Source organism: Lepidochelys kempii, chromosome 2, assembly GCF_965140265.1.
Source record: "Lepidochelys kempii isolate rLepKem1 chromosome 2, rLepKem1.hap2, whole genome shotgun sequence".
Lineage (NCBI taxonomy): Eukaryota > Metazoa > Chordata > Testudines > Cheloniidae > Lepidochelys > Lepidochelys kempii.
The window spans coordinates 215684678-215712072 of record NC_133257.1 but is presented as its reverse complement, the minus strand read 5'-3'; the positions used below and the strand labels follow the sequence as shown (position 1 = coordinate 215712072).

At 39.6% G+C, this 27395-nt stretch overlaps 1 protein-coding gene across 5 annotated transcripts in view; it reads right to left on the bottom strand.

Moving 5' to 3' along the window:
* DGKB (diacylglycerol kinase beta) overlaps nucleotides 1-27395 on the bottom strand; it is a 510469-nt gene that overhangs the window by 141692 nt on the left and 341382 nt on the right. Inside the window, exon 21 of one of the 5 annotated variants that reach the window (XM_073333810.1) lies at nucleotides 614-714. The exons of the other annotated variants lie outside the window; for them this stretch is intronic. Coding sequence (XP_073189911.1) covers nucleotides 614-714 — 101 coding nt within the window. The remainder of the gene's footprint in view (nucleotides 1-613; nucleotides 715-27395) is intronic. 5 annotated transcript variants of the gene reach the window in all.

The window sequence follows — 27395 nt, the reverse complement described above, 5'->3', positions numbered from 1 at the left end:
TAAAAAAATATCATAAGGGTAGAGAATTCACATAGCAATTCTGGCTTGGCTTAAGCAAGGAAATGCTGGGTGAAAATTCATGAGAAAGCCTGTTCTCAGATGTCCAGCCTGGTTTATTTTATATCCAGAAGGCTTAGAGGGACAGACTTATGGCCAAAGAGAGGAGAAACAGGGCCTTGAAACAGGGCAGAGCCTGAGGATCTGTGGGAACTTTCCTCTCTCCATGGATCCCAAGACATTAGTCTGGAGATACTGCTCCAATGCTTTGCCTTCCCACTGGCTACACAGATCACTTAGGAGCTACAGCTGTGGTTCTCAACCTATTTACCATGGTGAGCCGCATCCAGTACTACCTATATAGCCCTGAGGATGTCACATGGGCCACATCTCTGTGCTGACTGGGCCGCAGGTTGAGATCCACTGAGCTACCGTGACACTGTGCTCACTTCCAAGGCTGTGCACTATCCTCTCTCTCCAAGAAGCATCAATAATACCTGCATGGATTTTGGTCTCAAAATGAAGGCTCCTAACAGAAGTATACAAAATACAATGGCTGCTCTTTTTGATATGCCCCTCTTCCAGAATTGACATGCTCCCCCAAAACTCATAGTACCTCCATCATGATGTCTGCTTGGAGAATCTTCTATAGACTCCTCCACATGTCCTGCTTGGGCCATTTCCAGAGCAATTCCTGCTTCTTCTCCTCCCTTTGTGCTATGCAGAGTAAAGGAGAACTTGGTTTTTAGGTGGGATGTTCTGCTGTATCTATATTAGAGCTGACTACAATCTGAATTCAAATCTACACTCAGCAAACCTTGTAAAGTTCCTCATTAAGAAATATTTATTATTTACCAAATGTGATTGCACATGCACGCTTTAACTAGTTTATTATTTTGATTGCATACCTCTGAAATATGTTTTCAGCAATGGTAATTGTGTTAATTTGCATCTTGAAAGGGCATCTTTGCAAAACTGAGAATTTTATCAAGGTTATTTCTGCTGAATCAAAATAAAACCACATACACAGAGCTGTAATTATTACCTTCAATATTTAACAGTCACTAGTAAAAGAAAAAAACCCAACAATCTTTTAATACTAGTGCATACAAATTTTAAAAGGCTAACAGGTTCTCAGCACAATATTAAAATAAACCACCTCTGGTTTTCAATAAATTGGAAAAAAGAAGGTGGAGGAAATTATCATATTTTTATGTCTATGTAAAGTCTGAGTATATATTTTGATAGCAGGGCAAAGATAGAATGCTTTCACCCCATTAAGATCAGAGCAGCTACACATCTAGTCCAAAGTTGCTACTTCAGTCTCTAGGTATCTGCAACTTATTCCACATCCTTAAAGCCTGCACTACACTGCTTTAACTAAAGAAGTGCTCTTGCTCCCATTTACTTAAATCTCAGCAACTTGTGTGTGAATTCTTATCGTTTAACTTATCCCAACAGGTGGTATTTCAGCTGTATGTCTGGCATTCTTTTGATTCAGCAGAAATAACCCCTATACAATTCTCACTTTTTCAACTGAGGCAAGCTAACTGACGTAAGACAACTTTTGACCATGTGAGCGTGTCCACACACAAAGTAGGACTGGTTTAACTAAATTGGTAAAAACCTTTAGTTAAACCACTGTGACTTCTGCATGCAGACAAGTCTACGAGACAATTTTGATGAGTGGACTGCTGCCAGAGATGGTGCTAGCCCACTGGGAATATTTTGCCCCCCTAACACATACTAAAAAAGTGAATAGGGGGCCACCTTGAGCTGCTCAGGGCCCTAAGAAATTGCTTAGTCTGCTTATGCATAGTGCAGGCTCTGACTGCTATTGCCAGAACCACTGGTCAAATCCTTGCTCCCCCTCCCATCCCTGTGCTGCCATGGAGAAGGCAAAGAATCTACTAGCTCACAGCACACATGTCCTTCTCTGTATTTTGCACACTCATGCACCTCCGTGCAATAGAACTACAGCAATTACACTGATTCTTGGATTTTGTGTGCCCAACCAAGATTTTTTGGGGGTGGGGTGGGGAAGGGATGGGACACAGGATTCTCTTTTTACAGAGTAAAATTTTTCATTTCAGTAAAGAAAGTACAAGAAGACTATTTTAACCCAAGAAAAACATTCACAGAAATACACAATAAAAATCCAATAAATATAACTTCTCACTGACAAACTCAAGAATAAAAGTCTAATTTGGTAACACTAAGATACCTGAATCTTCTGGATAATTTTACAGGTGACTTTTTAAATTAAATAAATAGAAAAGGGCACTAGTACAAATTAATTCACATTATACCAAATTGCTGATCAGATTTATCAGTATAATGCTAGTCCAGTCAGGATTAAAAAAATGGGGATGTAACTGTCTGCCTTGTTATCAGCATGTATGTTGCCACAGCTCCTCAGTGAACCGAGACTGAGATGTATTAGTAGGTTAAAAGGGCAAAGCTCTTCAATTTTTTACAGTCCTAGAAAACAGATGACATTCAATGAAGAGCTTAGTCATAGCAGGGGACCAACCAAATTGTTTTTTTCCCCACCCTATATTCTAAAAGAGGGGGAAAGAAAACAAATACAAGCTCTGTTATTAAAAGACTCAACTTCATGCCAGGCTTCTGCTATATGTTTATTGTGTAAGATTTACTGCCTAAACCCCCTATAAGGTTCACATAATGATTTGGATAAAACCAGAAAGACAAGTGCTATGAATCTTGCTTCCTGGAGTGGCAGAGGTTGGGCCAGAGGTGAGGATTCAATGAATTACACTCACAAGTACCCATGAATTATAGATGACAGCATAGTTAGAGGCATTATTTTATCTCAAATTAGGGCCATGCAATTGGGTATTCAGAAGAGCTCTCTCCAGCAGCCTTATGCAGGTGTCGGCAGCTGAACCAGGTTGGACCTGACCATATCTTCCTTGAGGAAACATAATTAAGTATCTCCTAATCATCTAGCTTCTCTTTCTGCCTTTTCAAAAGGTTAACACTTGAAGGCTTAAAATCCAGATAATAAGAAAAAGATGTAGTGACCTGATAAACTTTTTAACCTTTACCACTCTCTATGCTATTTTTTTAACATTTAAAACCCCATAATAATTTTGCTAACCCTGAATATTTCCCCCTCTTCAGAAGAATATTCCTCCCGTACTCAGTGGCAATGTGGAGACTCAGGACAAGAAAATACAATGTAATATATGTAAGAGCTGCTTCAGTAACTGGAAAGTTTGTTGCAACAGAAGAAGGGAAATGACTGGTTAGTATTTCCTTTTTAGCAACCACAGTGCCTATTGCTCTATATGGCATGAGATTCTAGCATTCATAAAAAGAGGAAAGACTGGGTAAACCTCTGGACTGGGATTCAGGAAATACAGTGTTAGTTCTACACTCTGTCACAGACTTCTTGGAGGATCTTGGTTAAGTCACTTAGGCCTGGATGCACAAAAGGAGTAAGTCATTGTGACACTGAGCACAACAAAAATCACTGAAATTCACAAAGCCTGAATTACGTGCTTAGGCTCTCTATAAAATGACTGAGGAGAGATAGGTGCCCCAAAATGTGATTCACAAAAGCCATCCATCCAGGTAGGCAGAACTGAACTAGCTGATGAACATTCCGATCAGAGGGGTGTGGGCTAAGTCTTGCTCCTCGCACAAAGTTAGGCACCTAAGTCTGGGCTGCAGAGAGATGCCTGCCTCAGCCAGGAACTCTTTGTGGAGTTAGATGCCTATGCCATTTTTGGAAGAAACCAGAGGTGGAGGGGGCTCCCTTATTAAATAATAATTGGAGCAGGGGAAGTGGATCCTAGATCTCCCACATCCTGGGTGAGTGCTCGAACCACCAGGCTATAGTGTCATTCTCATGTTTGTGTTCTCTCGCGCTCTCTCTGGCCCAAATAACTCTTTAATTATTTATCCACAGTGCAACAACAGAAACTGAGGAAGCCCCATGTATCCTCAGATCAGGATTTCCCAATGGTTAGAGCACTCCTCTGAGAGGTTGCAGATACCTGTTTTTAACCCCTTTTCCCCCTCAAGGTACATCCATCTTCTGGTTTGCGGATTGCTGCGGGACTTCAGTAGGAGATAGCGGGTCCAGGCGCCTAGAGTGAGGCAGCATATCCCCGGAGGCAGGAACATAAACACCTAGGGAACTTTTACTGCAAAAACTTAGGTGCTGGGTGACTTTAGGCATTTACAGAGTTCAGAAGGAGTTTTCTGAATCACAGTGGAGCCTAAAATAGGACATAGGCACCTAACCCCAGCCCTAAGTACTTTTGTGAATCTAGGCTTTACATCTTTATATGCCTCAATTTAGCTATCTGTACAATGGGGATAATACTACTTCTCTAAATAACGACACTAACATTTATAAAGTGGTAGGGTGAAGAGTGCCAGAGACTAGTACATAAAAAAAATACATGCAGGGTATTTGCAGGGCCCTATCCAGCTCATAGCCACACATCTATAGCACTGGTCAGGGGGTAAAGGTGCCTCCTTATCTACATGCTACAGAAATCAAGGACATTTAATTCCTGCTCTCTTATGTTGGTATGCATTGTTTTTATATGGTATTTAAGTGCAACATATTTTAAAAGTGAATTTGTAACCACACAAGACAGGTAGCATTAAAACTATAAAACCAGACATTGGGAGGCAAAAGGAGCATCTTTTCCCCCATCTGTACCTCATTAGTCATCTTCTCTTTCTGCCCAGTTCCCACCTACCCTAGCTCATGAGAGTGCAGCTCAGAGATCAGAATATTTGGTCCTCCTTGGGTTGTGTCTTCTGACAAGTATTTCATGTCAAACCAAGAAAATCTGGAATGAAATACCCGGGCAAACATGCCATTTATTGAAGCAATCTACAGTGTTGTTTGACATGAATTGTCTATTTGGAAAGGAAAAGCTGTGGTCAATTGTTTTTAAATTACTGACCTGTAGGCTTGTAGAGTCATTACTGATCAATTTCTGGAAAACAGCACAGGGTAATTTTGGTCATGTGATTTATTTAAACAGACTGGAATATTTGGTTACTATCCAAGGATGACCGGAAAAAAAGAATTAGCAATATTTTAAAATACATATTTTATCAACCCCTTTATGATTTTAATGGTTAATTTCAATCAAAAGAAGTCTATCTACCATCCCTTCAAGTGAAGGACTGTACAGTTGTCACTTCTGATAGGAATATTTTCCAATCCAGACACAAACTATATTCCCCCCACCCTTTACTATCATGATAATGAAAAAATAAATAAATTTTACTCACTCATAGACAAAATTAGTCATCAAAGGCAAATAGAATTGTGCAAATAGAATTGTGCAAATTGTGCAACCTGGTGAACAATTATCTTCTGCTAACATAGTACAGTTTATTCTGCAACCAGTAGTTAGTTACTTTGGGCCAAATTCACTTATGGAGTCAGAGGATGCAACTCCATTGATGGTAATGGGGATGAATCCTCTATCTCATTGGTGTGGTGGATCCTCATCCTTTGTATATATACTGCCCATAAAAATTGTAACAAAACAACTCATACAGGGTGTTTATAATCAAATGAAGGAATGGAAAAAAAATTTACTTGTGAGAAACCTTTTCCCCACTAGAGAGGTCCCTTTTGTATCGAACTAATTTCACGGTGTTGCTATGTGCTTCAAGTACATAAAACAATTCTCAAACTTATTAAAAGTAATGGAACAACAGCATTTGAAGCTATTTGCCATGATCTTCGCCTGCACAGTGCCCACCTTGGTTCAGGTCAGGAAGTTAGTTTTAAGAAGTATATAATCCCAAGCAAAGGAAATTGGCTTTAGTGACTTAACACTGAAGATCAGCGGATACAACTCTGATCCAGTACAATACAGACAAACTTTAAACTTTGAAGACTTTAGACGTGAACAACTCTCACATTCATTGTTATTTTTCTGCTGACTTTATCCATTTCTAAAATTGTCACGCAATCCTGCACAGACTCAATGAGCAAGGTTTCAGCTGTAATATTATGTAGTTAAAATTAAAAAAAAAATAATTGGCAATATCTTTTTTATAGTACTTCAAGTCTGCAGCAGCATTAGAAAATGATTGTTAATTTACACATACAAGCTAATTTCATGTAACTTAAGAAAGATTAAATGGAACAATCAGCAGTGACAGTGAAAGAAATTAAATCAGGATATGAATGAATGCTGTGTTATACTGTAGGTGTTCCAGCAAAACCCAATGCTAATGCTTAAACTCATCAGTTAATCACTTTCCATATTCTTTTTTAAATATTAACCTTTTAAAAAGTTGAATTATCTTAAGAATAACTTGATATATTATTAAGATTTGTTTGAACATTCTATGCTGAAAAAAGAAAGATTATTTTTTTTAAAAAACAGGTTTTAATTATTACAAGGCTTATATGAAGAGGAAAATATATTTTAACAAGCACCGACACAAGTGGTCTGATTATGTTATTCTAATCTGCAAACCTAATTATCACCTTCTTATGGAGTTCAAGGAACTGCTTTAGAAGCAAATTATTGTATCCGATCAGTGGGACAGTTTGTCACTTTATTAAATAATCATCTTCTTTGCAAATAAAATTGTTAGAAGCTTCATTGTATTAAGGAAAAAACTAAACCCCCTCATAACCATTTCATATTAAAATTAACTTCCCACCATTTCTTGAATGGTCTATTAAGCTTTCACTGTGGTGGATCATGAAGCATAAATGAGGATATCAACAGTTTCTAAAACAGTAAGAAACAAATATGTTCCATGTGCATTTTATATTACTCTGCATTATAATTTAGCAAACACTGAAATTATTTCCACTATTTCTTGATCCAGTCAGTGTATATTCAACAAATACAGTGTGGATTTTTTTTTAATCAACAACCAACCAGTAGAAACTGATTTCTCTATATCAAATATTTCTGTAAAACTGGCAGTTCCTGTTCTACACCTCATCTTAAGAGTCTGAGAAAAATGCAATCAGAGGAGTTACCACAGCCACTCCTAGAGATCATCTTTAGATGGTCCCATGGGATAGTAAAATAGGGCCCTGAAATATATAGTTTGGTAATGCTATTTCTGAAAATCTATAGAATCTCTAGAGAAGAAATCCCACATCTGAATCTGCAAAGGATCCCTGCCCCTGTGGCAATCAGTGCTGTCTGCTGCTCAAAGGGATAGGACAGGATTCCAGCCATGAGTGCACCTCTCCTTCAAGGGACAGCATGACAGTGTGACTTCTACTGAGTCCACATATTATTCAAGGTTTTCTTCCACTGAGATGAACACTTTGCATCCCAGGACTGCAATGCATTTTGAAGCCTATCCATGTTTTGTTTTGTTTTTTGCATGACATACATCATTAAGTCTCGTTTTCCCATCCCAGAGGATGCAAATCCTTTCCCTCATGGATAGCACAGAGAATTTACATTTAGGTTTATACTCTTTTCATGGCTTCACTGAATGGAGCTTTCTCCTGCTCTATATGGCTGGATGTAAGTCCTGAAAAAGTAAAGCTTTGAGCCTTCATAGAAAGTTTCTTACATCAGTCTGAAAACTTTCAGACATCCTTTCTTTGTTGTTAATGGCAATAAGACCACATCTGTGATGACATCCAATTTTATGAAAATATTTACTACATAAAATGATTTTCACTACTTCCAAATTTCTTTCTAATGAGGAACAGTTTTCAGCTACAAGACAAACTTACCACCTTTAAGTGCTTTCTGACACTTCTGAATGTTGGCCTCTGTAGCTCCAGGCTACAGATAAATCCTGTATGCCGCTACCAGGAATGTCCACATTACGGGACAATGTAATGTACATAAAACCCCACTCACGAGGAACTTTATTAGCAATCTGTAAAACCAGACATTTCCTCAGCCTAAAATATTAGGTTACTTAATTTAGGTAGTACAAGTTTGTACTTGAGCCAATGAAACATATCTTAAAGTCAAGTTTTAAATTAATTCTACCTCTTTGCATTTCTTTGTGGTTATATATGTGGAAACTAAAATCATGCCTATAATATAATAAATATAATATAATATAATATAATATAGATCAGGATTTCTATGGAAGTACAGCCTGATCTACTAGAGCTAATTTTAAAACCAACAGATTCAGACTTAGTCCCAAAACTAAATTCTTGTAGAGCAGAAAGAGATACTTTTCATACTTTGGTATCTCAAAGTGCTTTTAAAAAAGCTAAAAATTAGTGATTCTGTGGACAAATGGGACTGTAATTATGTAGTCAACAGCAGCTAAGACATAGCCTCACACTTAAGGCCTGGTTTTACTAACAGAGCGAAGGCTTGTCAGGAAACTGGGGTTATTTTTCCTTACTCTTTTCAAAAAGTACATTGGTTTCTTAACTTCCACCTGCCCAGACAACAGGGATAGGTCAAAAGTATCTTATTTTGACATCAAGTCTGAAGAATGCCATCTCCAATAGTACAGTCAGCAGCTCTGGGCGTGGGTCTTCAATGTCAGAACTGGGCATGTTCTCAAGTCCTGATATGGAACTTGAACGTGTGACCTTTCTGCCCAGAGGCGAGAGGTCTACCCACTCACTAAAGTAAATCTGTTATTTTATCACTTAACCTCAAATTGACACAAGAAGTCTGTACTAAGTATGTAAAATACAGCTGTATTGTTAACATTTAATAGTGAATAAGAACTTAATGACAAAAGTATATACCAAAAGATAAAGACATGAAAAAAATAATAAAAAAAATAGTCCAAACACCGCAACACTTTAAACTTCAAGTAGCAGACATGTTCATTACAGCACTTCCCTCTGGCTCTGTCGGCTTGTCAGTTTCATTTTTTATTAAAACACTAAACCAGGAGCATTAAGTAGCTCTTGATTTAGTATTATAATAAAAATCGAAATCCTGCTTAGCCCACAGTGTAGTTCTGTTGAACCTTACAACCTTGATTATTCTATGGGGTCAAGTAACAAAATAAAATCTAGAAAGGCAACAGAAGGAGGGAGGAGTCAAATGGAGTGGGTGAAGAGAAGAAAGGCAGGCTATAACAAAAAGAGAAGAGAAAAACAGCAGAATAAAGGTGAAATACATTTTGAGCATATAGCATATACTACGTTCAGGAACTGATTGCTATATTTAATAAGATTATAATTCCAGCTCTAAAACTTCTCTCTTTAATAAGTTGTAGGTATCATGAGAGAAGCAAAACACTGACAATGGTCAGGAAGTGGTGTGCTGTGACTGCTGCTGGGTGTTAGAAAGCAGACATGGGAGCACAAGCTAACCACACTGGTGGTATTTTCCCCCTATACTTAGGTTCCTATCCTGCAATTAGTTAGCCATGGGCACAGACACACCTGCAGAGATCCATTGAAGTCAGTGGGGCTCTGTTGTGCCTATGTAGACTGCTGTTCCCACACAAGTTGCAGGATTAGGACCTTATAAGCTCTTTAGAGCCGGGTTTATGTTTTCATTATGTGTCTGTATAAAGGTTAGTACAAATGGGTCCTGATCCCTGAGGTACTATTCCCTGATCCCTCTAGGAACTATTGTAGTACAAATAAATAACACCACCACTGATTTTCTGAATGGGTGTATTCATTTGTATACTACATTTTGCAGTCATGGAAATTCATAGTAAATGAGAGATTATGTATTAAAATCTTCTGATCTTCCATTAAACTACAAACTGATTTATACTCTCATTGAATGTACAAAAATGACTTGCAATCACAGCAGATTTTGTAGCTTACATACTGCAGGTAGATTCGTTATTATTTAACTTCAAAAATGCACAATTGTAATTTGTCCTCCAAAATATAGATTTTTTTTTTTTTACTTTAGAGATGGGGTATTTCTTCATTAAAAAAGAATGATTGGGACAGCAACTCTTGCCATCATATTATCTAACAAGCACATACAGTAAGATGGTTCTACGCTGCGTGTTAACAAACAAGTAGTGTACAAGGTGAGGAGACAGAGTGCAATGCCAAAAGATTAAAAGTAAAATGAATCCTTAATGGACTGTCTAACCAAACCATTTAATATGAATTTAATTGAAATAAATTTAAATTTCGGAGGCATCAGGAAGATATCACTGTAATTTCTGAGATTACAATTCAACTGAGTTAGGTTCAGCTAACAGTGACTAGAAAATCAAACTATATCTCAGAGCTTTATGTAGTACCTGGGGTGAAGTTCTGGTCCCACTTAAGTCAATGAGAGTTTTCCTATTGACATCAATGTGATCAGAATGTCACAGCTCCGACAAAGTTGAAGCACAACTAAAAAAAACCCTCTTATTTCCCAGAGCATTCAAGATTATAAAGACATATTGATGGAAGACTTTTTCATGCATTTTTGTCCGATATTTAAGCATGAGCATGAAGAGGGAAAGTTGTGGGGAGAGTACACCGATCACTTGTCCAAAAGAAAGCCACTGGTTCAAAGTGGTCTTTCTTGTTCTATAACTCATAGTTGGAGATTGAGGCCAATATAACTGCATCTGAGACTGCCAACATTTGGCATATGTTTGGAGAAACTCTCTCTTTTCCCTTTTAACACTTAATTGTTTCAGTGAATATTTTACTGCAAGGCTGGGCTAGTAGATATTTTTTCTTGACAATTTTGCAAGGACATCTGTTTATTACAGAGAAAGCTGAGTAAGTTCTGGAAAAGATGATTGAAAATATCTATTTGAATTTGTGAACACACATTCTTTTGTACACACTCAATACTGAATTTTCACATACATGATTTTATTGAGAGGAAGGCTTGATCAAAAAGCAAATTTTAAGAGAATATTGTGGAATATTTGTGGAAAGATATTTGAATTCAAAAGCATTAATATTTATTCCAGAAAACTATTTATCAGAAAGCTAGTTAGGGTATGTCTACACCTGGTGCAATAAAACCTCCTGATTGCAGTGTAGACATATCCTTAATGTTATGATGTGTAATCTGTGCTGTTAGGTATCTTCCTATACAGCATATGTATATGGCTCTACATATAAAAAAAAATAGTGGGCTCACATCCTCCAAACATTTATACACCGAGTACTTTTACTCTCATGAACAGTGCTATTGGAGTAAGTGACTATTTGAGTGCATTAAGTTATTCATCTAAGTATTTGCATGATTAATCTATGTGTGTATCTTGCTGGTCCCTATTTTCATTTTAGTACACCATTTTTTTTAGATCTGCCTTGTTTCTGTGATATTACAAATGAAGAACTTTTGTTTTTGTGGTGATCTAGGAACATTTCTTCTGAATTCCCACCCTTTAAGTTCACTTACATTTATAAAATAATCATATTCAATATTACTTGTTTATATGCTTTTCAACACAGCTCCAGATTTACAAGGGCATGTGCAGAAATACTGATGCGATCACAAAGCACATGGCAGAAGGAAATTTGTTCTCAAAAATTGTCCAAGCAACAACTCAAGTTCATCAAGTACTAGCCTTTTCAGACCATGATAAAAATGATGAGGTGAATGTAAATACTAATACAGGTAGCTTTCATTAGATGTTAGACCTGTCGACAATAATGACAATTCTAAAAAAAAAACTTTAATTCAATTTAAAATATTCCGTATTGCTCTCCTGAATCATAAAATGAAATGATGATGTATTCTGTGAAAGAGGTAGAATTATGCCAGCCCTGCTGTTTGTGCTCTGCTATTATATGCGAGAACCTTCTCACCACAGTCTCTTGTTCCCTTTGCTAGTTGGTATCAGCATCATTGGTAAGAAAGGAGGAGCTTTAAAACTGGTAGATATGGGAGCATCCCTCATTGCTCCATCAGGAATGCATAAGATACATCCCCTCCTTCCAAAAAAGAAGTGAAAGAGTTAATAGTAAATTAAATACATGTGAAAATTAACTAAGAGAAAAGGGTAAGAGAAAACTGCTGTGTTCATGAAATGTTTTACAAAAAGTATTTATACTAGAATCCTTTGACCAGACCATGATCTTCATGATGGTAGGTCCATTCAAGAAGCTAGGACTGGGTGGGCTGTGTTAAATGCCAAGAGTAGATACGCTGTAGCCTCAACAGATCCATGTTGCCAGAGGTACAGCTCCAACTTATATTATCTTTCCTGCAGAATCCAGCTGAGCTGGAAAACTACAGAGATTCCAAATGACTCTAAAGCCAGTAGACAATCTAGTAATATATTTCAGTTGCCCTGATCTTCCTGAAGAGCTCCCAGACTTCACCTGCTCTAGAAACAGACCCACAGTTCATTCCATGGGGGGCCAGCCCTAGCCATCCAAAATGATTTGGGGAAAACTCCATGAAGGCATCTTCTTATGGTCTCTACCTACTCTCCTTACCCAAAGGTCTTCTCCCATCAGCTTTTTTGCTTAGAAGGATTATCTGGCCCCCTTACATTCTGCAACACAGAGCCTCTGGATGCTAAAAAGGTATCACTATACACAAAGATCTCTGTGGTAATGAATTAGGTCAGATTTACAATGGGATCTATTTCATGAAGGTCCCTTAAATGTCATAAATCTTTTTTGTTAAAGACATTTTTCCTATCATTAATGTTCATTGTTGGGCATTTAAAGTATATAACCTAGTAGTTATCTATATTTATATGACTAATACAGAATAACTTTTTCTATCATAGAGTCAGTATATTGTATGTTCTCATGGTCTGTTAAATATAAATAATTCTTAGTGACAAGACAAAAACAACAAAGAAACAAAAATAACCCTTACAAGTGGAACCTACAAAATGGACACAGACTGTGCCCAACTGGTAGACTTAATTAAACCAGTGTCAGCTAACTATGATAATGTCTATGTCTTGAAGAAATGAGTGATGTTGAGACAGTTTACTTTCAAGACAGCTGCTCTGCACCCACTGATTTTTATTTTTGCCACTGTTACTGGGAACAGTTTGAGGGCCTTCGAGAATTGTTAAAGAAGACAGAGGGACATGGTTCTGCCATCCTGTCGAAAAAAGTCACTGGAAGTGATACTCCTTGTGAGTGAAGAGAAAATATTCTTGATGTGTTGTGTAAAACTAGTTTTTGTGTAAAACTAATTTTTCAAAAGCGCCTAAGCCCTATTTTCAAAAGTGATAGGCACTTGGGAAACAGAATTCTACATATACGTAGGCACCTAAAGATTCAGACTAGTTGAATTTTCAAAACGATCTACGTGCCTAACCCACACTTATGCTGCTAAATTCCTAAGTTCCTTTTGTAAATGGGACTTAAGCGCCTAAGTCAATTAGGCATTTTTCATAATTTTACCTTCGATTTCTTTGGACAATCAATATTGAAGATTTCATTCAGAATGACTTAAATGACATTTCACACCAGCAAAAAGTTCATGTTTCTATGTTTAACATGTCTTTTTCCCTTGGACAAACAAAATCATGATCAAGAAGCAAAGATTACCAGTTTAATACAATGCTAGAGGCTTTATCATCAAAATCTGAATCATTCATAAATTTAAACTTCTTCTATAGTATATTGCTACTGTACTAATTAATGTCACCATAACTAGAGGAGGCAGAAGTCCTGGAAATCTGTTTAAACTATATAAAAAATCCTCAGGACTACCCTTGTTTATAATATGTTGTAGTACAAAATATTCCAACTACTGAAAAACTTCTTTAGATGTCCATTATGCTCCCAAACCAGAAATTACTGTTCCAAAGAGCATTCAAAGCCTTTAGAATCTCCACAACTGGCTCAGAAATAGCATGATGCAAGGAAGGCTACCAGACCTTGTTCCTCATATGGATTTTTTTAATAGTTCCCAGAAACACTAAAACTGAAAGGTTTTCAAGAATGAGGAAAATATGTTACTAACTGCTGTTCCCTAAGTCTCATTTGAGCAAACAATGGCAAAACTAACACACAGACTCTTCGTCTGAATAGCAACCGTAAATAGTTTGTGACATATCCACCTTTACTACAGAGAGTCAAATAATAAATTCAGGGCTTCACGAGAAATTTTTTTCACAAATTAATTATATATTTAAAATATGTAGGCTTGTAAGGATTAGATTTTTATCAGTAAATGTTGATAAATATCGATTCTGCCATACACACACAGACAAAAGTATATTTCCATCGGTAATGATTGAAATGTACAGATAGGCAAAGTAAGAAAAATGCTAGCTGACAACTTATTAGAGTAAAAATCCAGTACTGAGACTTTTGAATTAGACTTGTTACAAATGGACTAGAGAATGAATAGTAAAAAGGTATGATTTGTTGATTTAAGTATATTTACTTTGTATAGTTTGACATAGGAGCTCTGGATGCTTGGCATGTGCATTCTGTTGATTTATTGCTAATAAATACAGATTAAGGGTATTATTGTGTGAAGGCTCTTTCACTGGAAAAAGGTCCTGCTAACCCCTAGAGGGTCACTGGACAAAGGGAAGGGGAAGGGCCCTAAATTGTGTGGGTAACAATATGATGTTGATAATCTGTGTTTTAACTTTTTATAAAGCTTTAACTTTTTGAATCTCAACATCTACTGTCATTAAAGAGTTGTCTTCACAATTGCATAAAATTATGGCAAGGTCAAATTTAAATAAATACAAATCTAAAAAAATTCTTAAAAATAAACCTTAATATTATTCATCAAAATTATAAAAAAATAAATATTGAATTCTGTCAAGTCTAAAAATATGTATCTCCACGTTATCAACTTGTTTGTCCTGCACTCCAGAAATGGTATTAGCACTTCTATGGCATAAGGATATCAAAAGTATACCCGATATGTCATTTCTAGTGTTTCAAGTAATACATTATTTAAAGTACATGGAAGAGTTAATAAACTCTCAGAAATTGCTAGGTAACAGAGTTCTGACCTCAGTATCGCTTTATAGTCAATGAGAGTTTGTTTACATGATTTAAAACTTCCATCTTTTGTTTTCTTGGTTTAGTGAACTGCCATTCCATAGCCTGGGGTAGGAATTGTGGCTACAGAATGCAGAGGGAGAGCAGATGCTGTCTCAGCAGGAGGCCAAGGTAGTTGACATCACCCACAAGATGACAGTGTATGGGACTGGTGGTGTGGACACAGTGAAGATCAAGTTTCAGAGTAACAGCCGTGTTAGTCTGTATTCGCAAAAAGAAAAGGAGTACTTGTGGCACCTTAGAGACTAACCAATTTATTTGAGCATAAGCTTAATAAATAAATTGGTTAGTCTCTAAGGTGCCACAAGTACTCCTTTTCTTTTAGTGAAGATCAAGGTAATGTAAATAAAGTATCCCTTTTCTGTGTCAGTGTTAAAATAAATGGATATAGCCGTCAGTATCTTCCCTCAGGCTCAAGAATGCAAGCCTTAGTCAAATGTCAAAAGCCAGAAGCAGGCTATTTCTGGTTCTTTAACATTTTCCATTGCTTTTCTGGGAATGACTAGACCTGCCAGTCAACATTCTGCCCCCCTTGATGGAATCAGTGACCAACCATTGAATTCAGAGGCTCCACCAGTCACAGTTTCTTGAAAAACTGGAAGATACCATCAAAATGATGACATGGAATTCCATACTATTCTCTTTCTCTCCAATCTCCTGTTGACCTTGGTCAGCTTGAGAAAGGGGGAGAGACACAGAGAGAGAGAGAGAGAGAGAGAGCGCGAGAGCGAGTTGCTGATTCCCAAACCAGCAATCCATAAACCCCAGAGCATGAATTTCACAGTTTTATGACTCTTTCAGAACTCCAGCCCCACAGCAGCACGAGTGTTATGGAGCTATAGAACCTGCCAAGAGGGCAGGAATAGATGACATTTTTGCACTACAAGAAGATTCTGCAGACCTGCGTAGAAATGAAGGAGGAGTTTACTGAACTGAGCTGGCAACATTTTGCAATTTCCAAGAAATTCCTCATTTACACCATGTAAGTGCGAAAGCTCAGACTAGGATGGCTACTTCCCTGACCACTGCTAGAATACCATCACTAACTCCTTTAAGTTGTTGATTTAGAACCAGATGCAGCTCAATGTCTCTCAGGGGCTGTCATTCATGAAAAGCTGGCATCAACTTCCATATAGAGTGGTGAGGACAAGAACTGAAGGGAAAAGAGGGCGTAATGGCCCTAATGAGAGTTCATAAATAACTTTAGCAAAAAAGGAACCTTGCTAACCAAACACATTTTTACTTAAGGTATTGGGCCCAAGACTGGGGTTCTTTCTCTACCAGACTGCAATGATAAGACTTTATAATGTCAGTGTGTCAATATGGTATTGTATATAGATGCTTTCTGGAACAGGGTATTGTGAATGTTTCTTTACAGATTACCTAGGATGAAGTGAGCTGTAGCTCACGAAAGCTTATGCTCAAATAAATTGGTTAGTCTCTAAGGTGCCACAAGTACTCCTTTTCTTTTTGTGAATACAGATTAACATGGCTGTTACTCTGAAACCTAGGAAATTTTTGAAATTATCCAAGAAAAATTTTCTTCTGGAGTGAACTGTGCTCCTTAAAAATGACAGCTGATAAAGGAACATGGTTATAAGAGAAAAATAAAGAATGCCATTTGTTCAGTGACATATTAGGGTATGGAAATAAATCAGAGATGCGTAAGACTCTTGTGGATCAGCTGCTACAGCAGCTAGCAATTTGGAAGGAACTAAGCAGTTTGCAGGAGCCAATTTGATAATGTCTGGCTGAGATGGACGTTAGTTACAAACTTTTCTAAAAAAGTCACAAATGAAAACTGAAGTGTCACTAACCAACTAAAATAGGAGATTATACCATGCCCAGACATTGTATGTTATTAAAATTAATGTCTGAAGCCTACAGATAGGCCAAATATAAGGAAACCAAAGAAAGAAGTACAATACCATATATATTAGGAGCTTTCTATCTTCTGAGTGTAAGTATATAAAATCTAGTTTCATTCTTTATTACCTATTCTCCTTAGAAACCATAAGTCTAACTATACATTGATTTTTAAAGATAATGCTAAGAGGAGCTAATTTGTTTCAGTGTTAGCTATATAGTTATGCTTTTTTATGACTGCAATAAAAATAATAAATACTGATTAAAATTCATCTAAAGAAGACATGATCACCTGTATGACTGTAACAATAAATACAGCACACAAACATATGAATTCACTGATATATATATATATAGTGGCAAATTGCTGGCACTACTATGATGGGTCTCGCGCTTTCTCTTCTTGAGGGGGGAGGGGTGGTTTAGGGCACTGTTTCTTGCCCCTGAACTGGGGTATTAACTGCCCCACTAGTGTCCTAGAGAAGGGAGTGGAGAGGGAGGGACCTGGGCCCGCCCTCTACTTCGGGTCCCAGCCCAGGGGCCCTAGGGATAGCAGTAACCACTAGAACTAGCAGTTCCTTCCCCTGGGCTGCTTCCCACTCCTGCCCTTCAGCTTGTGGGGCTTCCTGCCTGCCCTCTACACAAACCAGATGTCCCTCTACCTAGGGTCTTGGTCTTCTTAGCCCACTGCAGCACTTCTCCAAACTCTCCTCTGCTTCCCTCCAAACCGCTCTCTGCTCCAACACCAATCCATTCTCCTTCAACTCCTCCAAACCGCTCTCTGCTCCAACTCCTCCTCTAACCGATTGAAGCAGGGAGTTTTTATAATGTGGCTGGCTTCAAGTGCTTTAATTGGCTTCAGGTGCTTTAATTAATTTATAGCAAACTTTCTTCCCTCTACAGGGAACAAGGCTCCCTTCTAGCACTCTCCTGCTGCCCTCTGGCCTGGGCTTTTCTTGCTTTTTGCTCCTGCTTTAGTCCCCCCCCCGAACGGACCAGACACTTTTTCTTCGTTTTGTTTTTTTTTTTGCTGTTTTTTTTTTTTTTTGCTGCCGTTAGCGTGCTGGTTGGCTGCCAGCTTGCCTGCTAGCCCCCCCATGCCTGCCCTCAGACGCTGCTATTGCTTCAGCTGCAACCCCCGGAGAAGGGTGGAGGACTGCCAACCCGCTCCCCGGAGGAGGGGAGTGGACGCCCCCAGACCCAACCGTTTTGCTGTTTGTTTGTGGACCCGCAATTAATTGTCTTCTTATCTTTGCTTGGCATTTTTGGAATGCTTCACAAAGACCGGGAGAGAAGATAGCTGACAGAGACATCACCCGGGGAAGCTACAAATCATCGTGGAGAGGGCCGTAAGACTGAGTAACTTTTGAACTGTACTCTCATGTAGGGGGAGTTTGACTGTATCTTAACTGCGTTTGTAGGGGCACAGGAGATGTGGCACGAAGCTGCCCCGCGATCCATCGGTGCCCCCCCCAACATTACTAGAATCGTCACGGCCCCCCTGCCGTCTGTCCCTGCTGGCAACCTGCCATCTGCCTCTAGCCTCAATTGCTTGCTTTGAATTCCATCATCCAGACCAGACACAATAGCCGACCAAACGAGACTCTTTGGATAAACATGTGTGGGTCTGCGTTCCCCTCCCCACCCCTGGATTGCCCACCCCACAGTCTGCCCCTACTGCCTGACCCCACTCCTGTTTCCTTCCCCTGTCCAGTCCGACCCATTTGGCCATCCCCTGCCTGCAGCCCAACAGGGAGAAGTGGTTAATCTGCTTTCCCCTCCCCACCCTCCTTCTGGTGTCTCCCCGTCTCTCCCTGCTCACGATGGCGGGGAATGAGAGGGGTGCGACCCCTCTAACAACCTCAGTTGCCCCTCCCCCACCTACCTCCCTGCCCAACCCCCAAGTCTCCCCCCCCACCACTGCTGCCAAAACACCTGCCACTGCCCCCGCTGGGGCATCGGCAGCCGGAGGCACTGGGGCGACTATTGCCGCTGTTACGCCCACCGCCCCCCCAAGATTCTAGGAAAGACCCCCGGTTAGCCGGAAAGGCCAGGGTGCGAAGAAGGGGAAGGGCCCCGCCACAACCACCAAGCCCTCCATGGCAGAGGCTGCCCCCACTGCTGTGGCCTCGTCATCGACCATGGCGTCCCTCCCCGCTGTTCCCTCCACCAGCTCTGCGAGCATCCATCCCCCGGCCCCCAGGGTGTATGCCCGGGCGGTGGCAGCCCCCCCTGCCTGCCGCCTTGTCATCTCGCCCACCCACTGCCTCCACTACCATCAATAGCGGCCAAGGCCCCTTTCCCACCATGACCAGGAAGCATGGTGTCCATTGCCTCCTGGTGCCCGCCTCGCCCCACGTGGAGACATACGTGCAGGCGTTGGCGAGGGTGGTAGGACCCACGGCCATTGTGGTGGCCGCCAAAATGTATGGGAAGGTCGTCTTTTTCTTAGCATCGGAGGCTGCCGCCCAGGAGGTGGTGGGGAAGGGCCTGGTGGTGGGCGGGGGGTATTTGTCCCCCTGGAGCTGCTAGAAGACCTGGGCGTCCACCTAGTCCTGACCTCCGTCCCTCCTTTTCTACCCAATGCCGCCCTGTTACCCGCTCTCTCCACCCTGGGGAAACCCGTTTCCATCATCAGCCCTCTCCCATTGGGCTGCAAGGACCCCACCCTCCGTCACGTCCTTTCATTCCGCCGGCAAGTGCAGCTTTTACCGCTGCTGGCGGCACGTGATGGAGACACGTGAACACTTCTCCCTCCTGAAGGCTCCTGTGTTATACCTTGTGTTTGCTTTTGTTTTGTTGCATAGTTTTGCTTTATCCTTTTTGGTGATTCTTTGTAAGTGTTACACAAATAAAACTCTTTTCTGTTTCAAAAAAACACTCTCCTGCTGCCCTCTGGCCATGCTGTATCACAATATATATGTATGTAGATGCGTGTACAGATGTTTTCTATTTTTATGAAAAAGTTAATATTTTCACAGCATATTTATTGGAGGAATATGTGTTAAATCTAAGTAATTTATCTGGAATCTTCAAAAGCTTTGATTGAGGGAAGTCTGCAGGATTTACTTTATAATTCCTTCACAGATTATTATTTGCTATACATTATATAATAGGAAATGGTTTTCATTTTGCATATATCAAATTTGAAAAGCCATATAAAAATAGTCCTGATGCTGTGGAATTATAAACTTGTAATCAAGTCAGCAAGAAGTCTGGTTATTTGCATGAAAGTGATACATGGACTAAAACAACATAAGCAAGGCAAGTGCATTCAAATGCAAGTAGGAAGAAAAAGGAAAATGTTGTATAAAAATGTGGCAGATATTCACATAGGGGTTGGTGGGGGTGGGGGTAGTTGTTTTGTTTTTTTAAGTAAATTTTAGGATATGTCAAATACCTAGAATGTCTCATTCACATGGTTAGCAAAGACAAGAGTTGCAGGAAATTGAGTTAGGATCGTGGCACGCTGGCTAATATGACTGGTTTTCTGGCAATCTGAATAAACATACATGCTGAGCACTAGTGATTGAGAAATGTTAAAAGGTTAAGCGGTTAGGGCTGGATCAGCACCTCAAGTTTTGGTTGTTATGTGAAGTTATAGATACCGCTCCAGTCTGAAAAACTGGGTTGCAAATTTAGTAAAAACAGGTTGTCTGAGATTTCCAGTTCTTCAGCATCTAGGGTCTGATCCAAAGCTGTCTTGCTTATGGGCTAGGTCACAGACCAGGATTTAGGCTGTATCTCATGTCAGTCCAACAGCAGGTGGTCTCCTCATTACCAGCATCTGCTTAAGAGCTGTCCTGAATAGGATGCTTTCCTGAATTAGGGCCTTAGATACTGGAATCAAGGTAACAAAAATAATCCATAAAACATCTATGGATCAGAGTTAAGGTTCTGTGTAGTGATTAAATTTTCATTTCTTTGTACTTAAGAATAATGTGTTTATCTGAATAAGATTCCAGGATTGTCACCTGTCTGTGTGTCACTCTGAAGCCTAGAACGTCTGATGAGTCAGTAAAAAGCCATAGAAACAGCAACAAACAGGGTTGAGAGCTCTTTTTGTTCAGAATATTCCCAGGCTCAACCATCACTGGGATCCACGGTCTGTTACAGTCCAATTGTTAAGTTCTCAGCCATTTTTGACTTAATAAATTATACCTGTGTGACAGCCAAACACGTATATATGATATGCCAAGAGCTCTAGATCATTATGATATTAGTGGTAATTCGACCATTCACCACCCTTACTCTACAGCTAATTTGCATGCAACACTTTCATTGTTTGTCTGAGGGAGACTGCATAGATGGTGGATTACTTGGCCCAACTGCCACACCCATGTAACAGCATGGACTTTCAGCTACTAATATTTATTAAATGGTAAGTGTAAAAATTATTACATCCTTAACAATTCACTTCATTTTGCTTTTAACAGCATAGGCTTTGTGATTGGTCAGACTATTGTATTCACTCAGAAATCTTAACCGGTTTTTTACATGAAAGTTGGCTGTTTGGGCTTTTTTTTGTTTTGTTTGGAAATATATATCAGAAATGGCTGCTATTCACCTCTTTATGCAGCTCAGGAACGGATATAAACGTTTCTTCCAAGACATAACCACTCTCATCTTATCATAGGGATGCAGACTTTATTTTGCATATCTGCCAAACTAGCTTCAGAACCAGTTTTGTACCTCCGCTACACTATTCATTGACTCAGATGTTCTATTTCTCTCCCTGTACAAAATCAACAGCCCACCCCCCCTCCACTAAAAAGATATTTTACCAAGAATTGTTAGCACAATGTTGGTATATTTGATTCAAAGTAGACACTTGAAAGCTGGGCAAAATCATTTTATTAATTCAAACAAAAAACTACAAATATGTTTTATCAGCAGGCAACAAATGTCAAATTAAAGCCTTCTGGTTGTGGTACACACTCTCATATGTTATGTGAGAGCTTTGGGTATCATTTTCTGTTTTATTACTTCTCATTCCAAATGACCAGATTATAAATGAAAAATTCATAGATATAGTTCCCATATGCTGATCTTCATTTAATAACTGAGATTAGCCTTAAAACTACTATGCAATAAGAGGCAGTGGTTTTAATTAATTAAAGAATGTACCAAACATCCAATTGGTATTTCAAAATCCATAAAAATAGGTTCATGACCTACTCTGAATAATGAAATATCTTCTTCGATAAAATAAGTTGCCAGCTTGACATCATTTGAAGAGAATTAGATTTTATTGACCTTGGCCTATAGCACATGGATAGATCTGTTATGAATCAACAGTTTCTTACTTGTAGAGTGTGTGCTGGGCCATTTTCTACAGTTCAGTATCATAGCTTGCTAAATAATACTGAGATGCTAGATAGCTCATACAGCCTGAGACTTTATCTCTCTTAATTTCATAGTTATTTTTTTATACATGTTTCTAAGACAACCATTCTTCTAATAAACTGGATGCCATTATATATATATATTAAAAATATATCAATTCCCTCAAGAAAAAAAACCTCCTATCCCCTCTCACAATTAACAGCACACAATTTTCTAGAGCACACAGCTGGAGACACTTCAGAACCAACGTCTTAGGTGAAAGAGATGAGTCTTACATTGCATTATAAAAGTGGAAAACCCTAGCTCACCCTGATCTCCAGCAGTAGTGAATTCAAAGCTGAGAACACTACAATGAGAGTATGAAATCCACTCCTGTGCTGAGGGTCAGCATACCGAGTACATACTGCTTAATTCCCATCTAAGTCATACAGAAGTGATGCGGGGGGAGAGGCAGCTCATGCCATCATGCTCCCCAGATTTCTGCCAGGGTTTGCTGGCCTCTCTTGGTCACATGGTGTGGCTGGGCCACCTCCCTGCATGCCGGAGCCAACAAGCTGTACCACATGGGGAGAAACAGGAGCAACAGCTGGGAGCTGAAGGGAGGGGCTGCTGCTTTCCAGGAGGAAAGACTGAGGGTAAGGGGGGGAGACCAGCTTGGGGAGAGGTCTGATTTGAGCTGTTCCGGGGCAGCCGAACCTTTAAATTGTGATCCCCACTATCAGCAGGTACAGGTCATCTGTGAAGCCATATTTTGAAGTCTTAGGTAGAGCAAAAGACTTGTGCTGGCCCTCTATGTGGGTGAATTTCCTCCCAGAGTATGCTGCCAGCAGCCCCCACAAGTTTGACCACAAGTTCCATCAATTTCAGCCTCCCAGATACCCTCTGCAGCAGCTGTGTTTAACAGTGAGAGGTTGTCTTTTAAGTAGCTCGTCATTAGCCCATTAGAACTTCCAAGACAAAGAACAGAATTTTGAGATGGTCCTGTCATGGGGTGTATGTACCCCACACTGGCCCAGCAACCAAAGTGTTAATATAGGCATTGCCAGCACTGCTGATTGGAAGCCCCGCAGCAGCTGGGAGGATCAAAGGGATGGGAAGCAAAGGAGTGAGCAGGCTGGAGAAAGGGGCTCCTGCCAGTAAGCTACTAAAGAGCTGCCCAGAGGCAACAGCTCAAGAGGGGATGAACTGATCAATAGGCTGGAGAGGCTGCAGAGACCCAGGGGAAGGTAGGAAGAAGCTCAGGGGCTGTGCCATGCTTGGCCAGAGAGTGGATTCCCCTGCACCACCCCGTAGACCCCAATGTTTGATAGATAGCCACTAAAAGGTGCAGAACATTGGTGACATATGCTTAGATAATTATGCCCTTTAGAAGTTGGGCAGCTGCATAATGAACCAGATGTAGGTTGCATATGGATTCTGCAGAAAGTCCCTAGTGGAACAGCACAGTTTTCACCTCCATGATGTGAGAGAAAGAAGGCCCTTGGTAGTAAGGGATGGCCTTGTTGTCTGATCAGAGAACTTGATGGTTAAAAAATTACAAGCACATTTTCTATACCATTGATGTTCTGACCCAAGCAGCATAAACTGTATCCAGCTTTGTGACTCAGTCTGGAGACTATCTGAGAAAACCTCATCTTAGTCATTGTGAACATCAGATCTTGGTCTAATGTTTTAGAAATGTTATCTGTGCTAATGTTGATGTTCTTTAAGGTGAAGAAACATGAATAATTACTCAATAAGTTCCCAATGGAAGCCAGTAGACCTGAAATATAGTCTGGATGGCACCAGGATACCCACATTGTCTTTGTCCTAGGCCAGTGCTTGCATAGCATGTGAGTGCACCAAAAGTATTTGTTCGGGGGAGGAGGGCATTCCTGCATTTGAGGTCAGATGCAAGGGGGCTGCCCCTCCTCCCTGGCCTAAATTCATGTTATAACCAGAAGCCAACTGGGCCAAGGTGGGCCAATACAAGCCAGCTTTTGATTGTATATAAACATTTCCGGTTCTGTGTCAGAAAACAGATTCTCTTGCTCTGCTTTTGTTGAGGATTGCTATTACATTAGCAATTATGAGCCTGAGTTCAGAGGTGTAGTTCCATGGAGTCTTATCCTTTTGTGAAAAAAGTAATCAGGCAGGATCAATGAGACAGGTAGTAGATGTCTGCAACCTGCTCTCTGCATTGGGCTGGTGTCTTCTGACAGAATCTTCTCATCCAGTCATAGCCAAAACAGGGAGAAGAAGAGAGTTCCTAAAGTGGTTGTAGTACTTGCTCTCAGGAGCAATTGTTTTTGCTCTGCTTTCAAAGCTGCAAGAACAGCAACTGTGTTCCGTTATCTTTGCTATCAGGCAGGACTGGAGCCCACAGAGGGACATACTTTCACAGCAGGATGCCTGTGTAAGATAGCATTACTAATGGGGTGAGAGACTTTTTTTTTTTTTTTTTACAAAGGATATCTAAGGTGAGATAAGGTGATGTGCTATGCTGACCTTTGTATACTGCAGTACTGGACCAGGAGGAAGAGGGAGAACTGGCTAAAAATTCAGTTATTTTCAGTATCCGCTTTCTCTTTCTTCCCAGAATAAGTCCACGTCATATGGTTTACAGGTTATAAGCTAATCACAATTATGTGCATATTATTCATTAATAGAGGGCTTATTTTCTTGGAGGTCACTTGCACAAAGTAAATTTGTATTTAATGGGTTTTTTTTAATACCAGTGTCTTTAGAGGTTAAGTGCATAGATACTGGCACAAAATAGAAGCATAATTCAACACGATAAAAGTAAATTTGTAAAATATAAGGTCAAGTATTCTACACTAATCAAGTTATTAGGAATAGGAGATAGTTTTTGTTTTAGGATTTCTTCATCATAAAACAGCTATACATCAAGAAGAGAAACTCGTGTTTGAAAATCTCTAAAATGATGTACTTAGAACTGTAAATGCAAGCTATAAATTCTACTTTAGTTTGCTGAACCTCAAAAATATCTTGTGCGCTATTTGGTGCCAGATGGTATGTCCACACTACAAAGAAAGTCTAAGCGGCTCAGGTCAATTGACTTGGGCTTGCAGGGCTCGGGCTGTGGGGCTAAAAATAGCAGTGTGACCATTCCCATTCACACTGGAGCTTGGGTTCTGCCAGCCTCCCCCTACACTGGGTTTCACAGTCCAGTCTCCAGTCCAAGCAGGAACATCTACACTGGTATTTTTAGCACTGCAGCCCAAACCCAAGTCAATTGATCCAGATTCTGAGATTCAGTGCTGCGGGTTTTTTCCTTTGCAGTGTAGACACACCTAAAGAGTCATGTTAGCAAACTTAATTTAATCAAATACTATTTTAGACTATTTAATATGGACTTGAATGATTTTAGTAAAACGTTTAGTTTGTCTCCATATGCAGGTTCAATTCACATAAACCATATATCTATTTTTCTCAGCACCAGTCTATGATGTATACACAGATTTCCCTGCAGGGGCATTCTGACCAAACTAGATTACTTTAACAGCATCCCAGTTTAGTGATACTGTGTTACTTCAAATGCTGTCCTCTGCAAGTTTGCAAGGGTTAACTACTAGACACTTGCTCACTGAAATCAAGAAATTTGATCCTGCTCTGTACAGGAGGTACTAGGAATTGAACCATGCTTTCTCAAGTGCAGTAATCTCAGCACTTCAATCCACTGGTGTTTGGCTACTATGACAACTCAGATTCTAGTAGTTATGAATGCATTTAAACACTTACCTCCTTAAGTGTCTGTGGAATGGTAACAGTATATATCTTATCAGTAAGACCATGGGACACACTTGATCATTGAAAAGAAAAATATCACACTAAAGGACGCAACTCTAGGTTTTTGGAAGAGTAACTTTAAAGATTACTGTATATCTATTGCATACATTCTTTAGTTATGTGCATTTCTTTATTTGCTATGTATTTAAGTTGAGGTTTTGGGGGGAATTGGGTGTCCAAATCCCTTGGGTGACTTTGAAAATCTCAGTCCTACCTTATTTTTTGTACTTTTGAGAAATTAGCAATGTTAAAGCTTTGTATGAAAAAGAAAATCATTACTCCTGTCACATGTTGAATAGAGGAAGGAGTTCCTAATACTTAATTCTATTACTTTGAAAGCATTTTATGAACACTCACTAAACAATCCCTCCAAATCCAGTGAAATAGAAACATTTTTTATTTCTATTTTATACACGGTGAAACTGAGGCAGCAAAGTTGTCCTCTGAGAAGTGACAATAAAACTGGCATGGGAGGGGCAGTCCCATAGTGGTTGCATCTCCGTGATTTCATTTTCCTATCACGTCTGCTCAGTTTACAAGTAAAAATGGCCAGCCCTAACAATATAACCTGGGTTCAGACTGTCGAGTTGGATTCTTTCCAGCTTATGAGTCATCAGTAGTTCATTTAAAAAAAAAATCAGGCCAAAATCTGCCCTAATTTACACTGTTGCAGCTACAACCTGTTTTAGTTTCAATGGAATTGAACAGGTGTATTAAATGAGGGAAGAATTATCTTCAATGTGGATCTTAGTTATCAATTTTATTGAGGTGCATGAGCGAGGATGGAATCCAGCTCACACTCCCCAACCTGTACTGTCTGTTTAAAGTAACAAAAACTTATTTTTGTCACTAAAGTGATATTCAGAGCTTATTCCAGCTATTCTAGAAGAGGTTTCAAAGAGAGGTTGTGGAATCCCCATCATTGGAGGTTTTTAAGAACAGGTTGCACAAACACCTGTCAGATATGGACTAGATTTACTTGGTCCTGCTTCAGTGCAGGGGAGCTGGATTTGATGACCTCTTGAGGTTCCTTCCAGCCCTACACTTCTATGATTCTATTCTGTATAACACAAAAAATCAGATTCTGTTTAGCAAGGAATTCCATCTTAGTTGTGTAACAGATTGTTACATAGGCATTTCTGAAAGCAGAACTGCAGTGCAATGGTCTGACTTACAGAAATGTTTAATCTCTCACTTAGTTTAACAGGAGTTCTTGGTGCTCATCGTCTCTGAGAAATCAGAACTTACTAAGCGAACTCCAAGCCTGAGATTCTTGATTCTTTTTTCAGAGACAGGATAAGAATTTAGGAATTCAGGGTGAGATTTTTTCAAGAAGCTAAATGGCTTAGGAGTACAAGTCCCTTTGACCTTATTGGGATTTGTGCTCCCAAGTCACCGAGATGCTTTTGAAAATGCCACCTTCTAGTAAATTACAAAGTTTATAGCCACTGGCTCAGTGGAGTTCTAAAATGGGATTTGTTTTCACATAATATCTTAC